The sequence below is a fragment of the Kryptolebias marmoratus genome, linkage group LG9, assembly GCF_001649575.2.
Source record: "Kryptolebias marmoratus isolate JLee-2015 linkage group LG9, ASM164957v2, whole genome shotgun sequence".
Classification (NCBI taxonomy): Eukaryota; Metazoa; Chordata; class Actinopteri; order Cyprinodontiformes; family Rivulidae; genus Kryptolebias; species Kryptolebias marmoratus.
Genome location: NC_051438.1, coordinates 15,049,600 through 15,059,626, shown reverse-complemented (window position 1 = coordinate 15,059,626; position 10,027 = coordinate 15,049,600). Strand labels below are relative to the sequence as shown.

General features: G+C 41.8%; 1 protein-coding gene across 1 annotated transcript; it reads left to right on the top strand.

Moving 5' to 3' along the window:
• Positions 1-1,168: 1,168 nt before the first annotated feature.
• fbxl3l (F-box and leucine-rich repeat protein 3, like) lies at positions 1,169-9,116 on the top strand. Its single transcript, XM_017424080.3, has 5 exons — positions 1,169-1,742; positions 4,860-5,244; positions 6,256-6,378; positions 6,510-6,681; positions 6,997-9,116. The coding sequence occupies exons 1-5, from the start codon at positions 1,534-1,536 to the stop codon at positions 7,638-7,640; spliced, it is 1,533 nt and encodes a 510-aa protein (XP_017279569.2). The 5' UTR covers positions 1,169-1,533; the 3' UTR covers positions 7,641-9,116.
• The last annotated feature ends 911 nt before the right edge of the window (positions 9,117-10,027 follow it).

The window sequence follows — 10,027 nt, the reverse complement described above, 5'->3', positions numbered from 1 at the left end:
GTTAGTTTTTATTTCACTTTTATGACAACAGTGGTGTCGGATAACGTTACAACAACAGTCTAACCAATTAATAACAACAACAGGCTATTAACTCGTATTCAGTAAGGCTAGAGCAAGCTTTAGTTTTTGTCTTTATGCTATAATCTCGTCTGTCTCTCCAAACAGGTAAATACAAAAGGCCTTCACGTGTGGCTTATTTGGACCCACCTTTAAGAAACTGGCAGATTCTTGCAGCCAGCAGAGCAGTCGGCTGAAGACTGCAGAGGCAAGAAGCAGAAACAACACACTGTTTGTATACTGTATAAAGTACAGCTAAGATATTTTAGAACAGATACGCCAAGGCTGAATTAAAGAATCATGGTTTCAGATACAGATTAATACAATAAGTTATTTATGCTGGATTTAGTGTATTTAATTGGTATATCTGGAAGTGAAAGTGCACTTTAATAAACATTACTGTAAATGTCCCAGAGTCATCCAAAAGGCTTTGTGTTTCATTTGTAGACAACTGGACAGAAGTAACAAAGTGTCTCTAAAATGAGAAAACAACATTATAAAATCAGAAATGGAATGCTAACAGATTTCATTAAGTCATTAATGTGTAATTTATACCAAAAATTGTTACCAACCAAAAAATTAAAACAGTGCATTGATCCAAACCAGAACAAATCCTAAAAGCGTCGACCATTAGAATATTAGATGGTGACAAACAGCAAAGTGACTCAAAGCTGAGCATCGTTTAATCTTTTCTTTGACTGACATTTAAAGAAACTAAGAGTCCAGTGCAGCTTTTATAGAAAAGACAAACTGAGCTAAAGTAAAGACCTTTACCTGAATGGAAAACCACAGTTTGGTCTTATTACACTTTTATTACCCCGTTTTTATATGAACAAATTGGAGGAGAAGTCAGATCATGTAGTAATTTTACATGGGACAAACATTTGTATACTTAAAAAAAACATCCCTGTTCACTAAGTTGTTTTTTAATATTGAACACAATACTGAATGTTTATTGTTTTGCTACTTTTAGAATTTGTTTAGCTAATTCTAGCTTTAAGCTTCTGTTCTGCTTGTTTTAACTTTAACAGTTCAGGACACGAATCATTCTTCAACAAACATCATAAAAGTTCATTCAGCACTCAGTTGCAGTTTCACATTTAAAAATAACCAAACCAATTCCTCTGGTTGGATTTGTTATAATTGCTTTTGGTCACAGTACAACCATCTACACTAACTTTACGCAGAACAGAGATAATCCCATTTTTCATGACGTGCGGTACTTTCGAAGAGCTCTCTCACACACACACACATGCTCACACTTTGACACACTGACCTACTTTCTCCCACGGAGGATCTTGTGCTCACAGCAAACGGATCAAGTGGGCAGTGAGCACAAGATCAACATTTTAAATGTGCACGCTCAAACACGGTGACCCACGCGCTGGAGTCAATAAATAAGGCAAAGAGAGGGTGGGCGGGCTGCGTTTCTGAAGACTTGTTGATCTGCTGCAGGTGTATAATCTGCTCCTGTGCATGCACGGCAGCAGACAGAGAGATACAGATCCATGTTTTCCTGTGCTCACGTGTCCCCGCTGCATCGGCCGTCAAGCTGTCGCTGAAGTAAAGAGAGCTTATGATGGGAGCAGCTCCTGCTGTTCTCCAGATCAGCAGCAGCCAGCCTCGCTGCAGGCATCTTCAGTCAGCCTCCTCAGCCTCCACAGAGCAGAAGATCCAGAGGAAAGGTATGTTTTCACTCTTCTCGTGTAAGTAACAGCAAAATTATAACACGACTTTGAAACTTGAGACTCTCTGGGAGTCAGGGAAAATGGCTGGAGCCTTAAAAAAGCACAAATGATGTGTAAAATCTCTTATTTTCTACATGCAACTCTGCAAAAGTCTTGTTTTTATATATTGCTTCAGTAAAACAGACCTTTAAAGTGTCCTTGATCAATAGATCTCCAGACTTTTTAAAAGTCTTTGTGCTTTTTCTGTTTTTTTTTCACTAATTTTTCCATCTCCTAAGCCACATGAGCATTATCAGCTGAAGTATTTTATTGTTGTCGTTACTTTAGAGACTTAACTCTGACCTATGGAATATACAGATGTAAAAAGCTCCTAAATTCAGTGGATGAACACAACAAACAATTATGCAAAGGGCACATTTTAAATTGGATCTTTGTTACCAGCAGCCTGTCACAAAGGCACAATTAGTTCCTGTTTTGTGTTTTGAATCTTTATAAAACACCAAAGAAAAAAACAATTTGACCAAGAAAAGTGCATTTAAGCTCCAACAACGTGATTTTTTTTAAAGAGCTCTGCAGCTGAAAACTTGGTATACAGTTATTTTTAGCAAAGCAGAGAAAATGTTTTGCTAAATCTTGACTGGATCAAATACGCTGCACTGACACTGTAATGAATTTAATTCCGAAACAGAGAAACAAAAGCACCAAACAACCCTAACCCCTGCCCCCCAGTCACTGCCAGAACTGTTCACTGAGGTCCGTCACTAAAAACAGCAGCATTGTATGAAAACGTGTTCTAGTGCAGCTTTCTCTTCACAGGTTTAGAAAAATATACAAACAAAGGATGCATATTTCCAGTAATTTATCATGTGAATGCTGAAGCGACCCTTCTCATGTGTTATATTGTCACAGTCAGGGACGAGGACCAAACAGAAAATGAGTGAAAAAGCTGCAGAAGTTGAACTAAAACCTTCAGAGAGCCTGAAGAACTGTTAATAGAGACCACAAAAAAAGATAACAGGAAGGTCTGGCTGGTTGGGAGCAAAATATCAAGAAATTTCTGGTGGTTTAAAACATTGCACTTTAGACTTTATGTTTATGATCTGCTATAGGGGATGTTTTCTCTTGTTTTCCTGTGCAGTTTAGCTTTTCTTACACATAATTCAGACTCAAGAAATACACAAAAAACACTGGTTTGTATATAAATTGAAAAACAATTCTTATAAAAGCATAATAAAAGTGATGTTTTTAATGTAAATGGAGACTACGGGGATAAAAGAGGAACGGTTGTTTTGTTATAACCTGTTTTTTTGAGGCTCAAGCCACGTCTCAGAGTTAACAGCTCTTTAATTGGCCTGTATCACTGCCGTAGGTGATGGAGCAAAAGGTAAAGGTTGTTTTCTGTGACGACAGTGATAAAATATACATTTTTCGTAATCTGATGGGCAGACAGCACCACGCTGGTCAAGCCACCATTTGCTGATCCACCAGAAAGGTTTCCCAGCCACAGAAAAATGGGCCACAGAAAAATGGGCCAGATTTATGGCGAATTCTACAAAACGGTAAATAAAAAGCAAGCTGTGGAAAAGAAGCTGCTCTGAGAATGTTTACTGTAATAATGATTAATTATCATATTAAACAAACATAAAAAAACAACAAACAGTTAATAATTATGATTCTTAACTGACACCGTGTTGGCCATAGAAAGGTAAGCAATCACATAATTGCCTTTGTCTGTCTGTCTGTTAGTAAAATATCTCATCAACCACTGAACAGATTTTAATGGAACTATCAAGAAGTAATCACTGCATATTTATCTACATCTGATTAACTTTTGGAGTCATCATCTAACACAAAAATAGCTACAGCCCTGTCAATTGTACAGGTATTGAGCTAAACTTTAGTGTGGTAGTGGAGAGTTGTCCCCAACACACACTCAGAGTCCTAACAAGCTGCTGTTCTGTCAAAATAACAGTTTTAGTTTGTCTTAAAACTGAGCTGGATAAACACGTTACTTATAAAAAAAGCAATTCTTAATCCACACTAAAATACTGTATTTAACAAACGTTTGCCTGGCTGCTGTGTAATTTACTTAAGATGCTCAAAAACGTTCCCAATAATCTGTTGTTGACTTACAGGGAGGAAGGAAGCAGAAATATCAGCTTCAGGTAATCTGTGATCAGACCAGAATTACTTAAACCTGGGTTGACTTAGTCACTCCTTCTCAGCCTGGCTTGGTTTAGGTGAACCAATCCAAACCAGAACAAAGCCTGGTCAAGCCCAGCTTTTTGTTCTCTTATCCCAGATTATCTAATGCCACTTTGGTTAAATAAGCCCCAGGGGAGCAGGGAGCAGATAAACACGGCTAAGAACCAAAATGTAAACATAAACCTACAAACCAGGACAGAGTCAAAAGTTCGCAGTAAAGGGAGTTATTCTCTTTTCTGGGAGATCGGGCACTCCCATTGCCTACCTGAAATACCTGTTATTAATTTGTACACATTATGCTCTTGTCCTTATAAAGCCTAGCCTACACATATAGCATTTCTTTGTTACATTTTTTGAAAGTAAAAAAAAACAACTTTTGTGTCACTATTTGAAAAAAACTGATAATGTACAGGAAAATTGCAAAACCACAGCAGAAGCTCTGTAATCATTCCTGGTTTTGTAAACAGCACAAAGTGGAGGTTACTGTTTTTGACAACACTCACTACGGTTGTCCTCCCCCGAGCAAAGCCACTCAGTCAAGAACGACAACAGTGTCCTCCACATCAACCCGATATTCTACCCATGTTGCAACAACTTGAAGCTTTATGTTGTTCCTGGAGCCAAAAGGTCTGAACAGGTCTGACCGGTGTTTTGTTTCCTGCTGGTGCTGTAATCTAAAGCAGTCATCTGATTAAGTTTTTTTCTTTTTCCTGATTTCTTTGAAAGATAAAAAATGTAGGCACAAAAGGCCCATGCACTGAAACTTGAACCCGGATTTGCTACAACAGGATGTTTATCTTTAAATCAGGAGTTAGAGATTAATATAACGAGGGGTGTGCGTATTTGTAGCGACAAGTCAGTTTATGCTCAACTTGAATGCATTGACATTTTTGTGTCTATTTCCTCCAGTGGGCTCATGTGTTTCAAAATGAAACGAGGACGATCAGGTCTCAGATCCAGGTGCCAGGCTTTCCCCTCGCATGAGGAACCAGCCAGACAGAAGAGGCAGAAGAGGCTGGCGACCAGTTTCACTCTGTCTCCGGCACTGGATTGGGGTAACCTGCCCCACTACGTGGTTCTGCACGTCTTCCAGCACCTGTCCCTGGTTGACCGAGCTCGGGCCTCGTCCGTGTGCCGGCGCTGGAACGACGTGTTTCACACGCCTGACCTGTGGAGACGGTTCGAGTTTGAGCTCAACCAGCCGGCCACCTCCTACCTGCGCTCCACTCACCCTGACCTCATTCAGCAGATCATCAAGAAGCACGCCCAACACCTGCAGTATGTGAGCTTCAAGGTAAGAGCTGCCCCCTTTCATCTCCTCCTCCACCTTCAAATCAGTTTATTCATATACTGTAGCACCAATTCACAGCAAAAGTCATCTCAGGGCACTATCTTAATTATAAATCCAATTCAGATCCAGATTTAAATCCAACCACAGTCAATCCATTCTGACTATAATGCAATACAATCATGTGTAGTACATTATAAAATGCTAATTAGTAAAAATTAACGCGGGAAACTTGTTGATTGCGTCAAATTCTGTGCAAGGCATGGAGACAATGGAGAAAGGAACAACTCCCTTTTAACAGGAAGAAGCCTCCAGCAGAACCAGAACCAGAACCAGGCTCATGATGGGCGACCACTTGTCTCTTGTGACAAACACAGACGGAGGTCCAGGTGTAGTTTCTATAGGAAGCAAAAAACAAGAAGAACAAAAACAAACATGGAGAGTAGAGCGAGTAGAGACAGCAGCAGAGGGAGGAAATGTGCTCAGTTTGTCCTCCAGCAGTCTGAGCCAATAGCAGCAGAACTAAGGGAGAGCTCAGGAAACCCAAATCCAACCCTAACTATAGGATTTATCAAAAAGGAAAGTCTTAAGACTCGTCTTAAAGGTAGACAGGGTGTCAGCCTCACGGACAGAAACTGGAAGTTGGTTCAAGAAGAGAGGAGCTGAGAACTGAAAGCTCTGCCTCCTGTTCTACTTTTAGAACCTTTAGGAACCCCAAGTAAACCTGCAGTCTGAGAGCCAAGTGCTCTGTTAGGAAAATATGGAACAATAAGATCTTTAACATAGAATGGGGCTTGGTTGAGAGCTTTGTATTCTGAATTCTCAGGGATCTCCTTCTCATTCCTTAAAACCATGTGACCTCTTTAATCTAAAACCGTCTGCTCGATCAGGACACCTCAGATCTCTTTGGCAATAACACGTTTACCAGGCTCAGATGATTTTGACGCCTCAGCCTTTCCAGCTTTCATTTTTATCTGTGCATATTTTATATTTATCCTAAATGGTGAATCGCTGCAGGTGGACAGCTGTACAGAGTCTGCAGAGGCGGCCTGTGATATTCTGTCCCAGCTGGTGAACTGCACCATCAAAACGCTGGGGCTGATTTCGACGGCTCGGCCCAGCTTCATGGACGTGTCTCAGGTAAACCCGCGCATGTCGTGCATGCCGTTTGCACATCAGGCTGCCTTTGATTATTTTCAAAGCTTTTCACAAGATGGCAGCTACGAGTAAAATCAAAAAGTCCTGGTTCACCCCCTTGTTTTCGTCCTCAGGCTCACTTTGTGTCTGCGCTGACGGTCGTGTTTGTGAACTCCAAGTCCCTGTCCTCCATCAAGATTGATGACACGCCGGTGGATGATCCATCCCTGAAGGTGTTGGTGGCCAACAACAGTGACACCTTGAAGCTGCTGAAGATGAGCAGCTGTCCCCATGTTTCCCCAGCAGGTCAGGTCTTAATAAAATGCTATTTTTTTCCTATTTTTTGGTATTGGTGATTGTAATTAGGAAATTAAAGGCCTGAGTTTAAAACTAAGATACAACACTTGAAATGAATGATCTCAAGCGATCTATTAGCGTTCAGACTATGTTTTGGGGATGACTCTCAGCCACTACCACAGCAGATTTTAGCTCAGTTTCTGTAAAAATTACTTAAGTATAGCCATTATCTCCCTCCTTTTGGCAGTGGACAATCATAGCAAGGCAAAGAAGAAGGGCAATCTGTTCAGTAACACTGAGATAGTTTGTTATTTTCCTCCTCAGGTATCTTGTGTGTTGCAGACCAGTGCCATGGCCTCAGAGAACTGGCATTAAACTACCACCTCCTCAGCGATGAGCTCCTGCTTGCTTTGTCCTCTGAAAAACACGTCCACCTGGAACATCTCCGCATCGACGTGGTCAGCGAAAACCCCGGCCAGACTCACTTTCACACCATCAAGAGGAGCAGCTGGGACGCCCTGGTAAGACACTCGCCAAAGGTCAACATCGTCATGTACTTCTTCCTGTACGAGGAGGAGTTCGAGCCGTTTTTCTGCGAGGAGACCCCGGTCACCCACCTGTACTTCGGCCGGGCCGTGAGCAAAGGGATGCTGGGCCGCATCGGGCTGAACTGCCCTCGCCTGGTGGAGCTTGTGGTGTGCGCCAACGGCCAGCAGCCACTGGACGAGGAGCTGATCCGCATCGCGGAGCGCTGCAAGAGCCTGACGGCCATCGGGCTGGGCGAGTGCGAGGTGACCTGCAGCGGCTTTGTGGAGTTCGTGAAGATGTGCGGCGGCAGGCTGACGCAGCTGTCCATCATGGAGGAGGTGCTGATCCCGGACAACAGCTTCAACATGGAGCAGATCCACAGCGAGGTGTCGAAGCACCTGGGCCGCATGTGGTTCCCCGACATGATGCCCACCTGGTAGACTGATGCAAACCAGAGGGCTGGTAACGTGCGCAGGAACCTTCAGGGCCCAAAATGAGCACTAAATTAGACTGAGACCTCTTTGAAAGGGGACATATTATAAAACATTTAAACTTTCTGTGCTTGGTACGACAGGTTGGGAGATTTTAAGTCAGTATCAGCTCAAAATCCCACGTGGGCAAACATATTTTGGGCCTTCTTGGTTTTAAAATACCATCTTTGGTAAGTTCAACCGAAAAGGTTTGACACTCCTCTGTCACAGGTACACTTTCTACTGTTTGACTGATGTTTTGGACATTGAGTTTCCTTAGTAAGATGTCTTTATTTTGTTGTTTTGTTTTTGGTTTTTACCTATAAGTGAATTATTTCTGTCTATTTATCACTTTTGTCTCTATAAACCTTTATTTCAATGTAAAACGTTGCATGCAGCAGCTGAAAAATGGCGTCTGAATTTACCGTCAGTGGCTAAAACACGTAAGGCTGCCATCTGCTGGCTGCTTGCGTGAAACGCATCATATTTCAGCAAATGTAGCTCTTAATGTTGTTTTACTTTAAGTCTGTGCTTCTGTCTGTGTGCATCACACCTAAACTCAAGCTAAGAGCTCCAGCTGTAGCTAATGGAGAAGCCGTGTTGGGTTAGAACAAAAGTCACCCCTCCATGCAAAACTCAGAGGGTGATTTGCATTTTAGTCTGTTGGTTTTTGCCTCTGTGGGCAGGTTAGGGTTTCATCCCCAACAACAGCATTTTTTTTTGTTTTAAAGTGTTGAAATGTCAGTTAATGTCAAAATTTTTCTTCTCAGGCTTTAAATGTACCTGTATCTCAATGAATGTTTATTTTTTTAGACATGTAAATATGTTGCAGCTGTGATTTATTTATGAACTAATAACATCAGGGAGTCTTGTACCATGGCGTTACAGCGACACATCCCATGAATCCTGTAATGTGCCAGGATCTTTGTGGATTTTGCTGCCTTCTCGTGGACTGAATCAGGCCCCGTCAGGTTGCATCGTGGGAAGCCAGGAGGCCACGTAAACATCTGTTTTCCAGTCATTCCTCAGCAGAAGCTCACTGCTGCCCTCTGGAGGCTTGGGCTGAGTCAGTGCAGGAGTGCTTGTTGCTGTGAAAATGTTGAGGGGGCAAAATGTGTCAAAGTAAATTCATGTTGTTGCCAGAAATCAGCTTTAAAGGGGCAGTCTGGTCATGTTTAAAGTGATGTTCTGACACATAGATGGTAGTTAGTACCTTATCAGTCGTGAAGCACAGAGCGAGGAGAAAAGGGGGAAGACTTCCAGGCTAATGGCTGTATTATTTTTTAAGACTCCTAAAACAACTCTATCTCAAAGAAACAACATACTGGTGTGAAAGAATGCTACATTAGCTAATATTAAACCTCTGGACTTTTGCATGACAGCGTTTGCATGCCCTGGACACGCACACAGCGTTCAGTTGAGAAAACAGAGACTGACTGCAGAGACGGAGCCGTGAAAAAGTGTAGCAGTGTTTGCGAACCAGTGGGCAAGCCTGGAGGAAGACTTCTGCCCTTTATTCAGACTCTGTGCTCTGATACAACACTGACTGTTGATAATTATTTGACAGAACGCCGCTTCAAAAATAACCAGACTATCCCTTTACCCAGAACATTGTTATCATAGCTCGTCATCAAATGTCAAGTTGTTTGTGTTTATATATATATATATATATATATATATATATATATATATATATATATATATATTTGCAGCTGTTTTGGGTTGCTTCTTTGGAACAGCTGTGTATTTTTTAGATATGTTGCACTGATTTCCTAACCAAAAAAATAAAAAGGCATTTGTATACATTTCATTTCTCTCATGCAGTGAAGCCAAACCTCTGCTGTCTGAATGCCTGTTTTCCTGACTTTGTCCCCGTGACCTTTCCCACAGCGCTTCATTTTCAGCTCTAGAGGGCAGCAACGATCCAACTGAAGGCGGTGGGATGTTATATAAGCAGAGCTGCAACTGTATAATGAAGTATGCTCATGATAAGTCAGCCCTTTTTTACAAGTGGATTTGCTTGTGCACATGCCATTTCCATAAAAAAGCACCAGATTTTGCAGCACAGAAGCCTTTTCTCCCTAATCTGTTTCGCTTGTTTAACGTGGATGCTCTACCAGCGCACACACACGGGGCACACGTGCTTGAGAACGAAATGAAAGGGAAAAAATGTATTATTGTGAACCTTACACCATACACGAGTCCTCTTTATAACAGTTTGGATTCATTGCTGGCCGGGAAGAGTTGTGCTCGGGAAAAGTGCCATTTATTTTGAGGAGTGGGTGTCATGACTAATTGGGTTACCACGGTGAGCTGAAAACCCATCAGGAAAGTAGCAGGCATATTTGTTAGGAGGA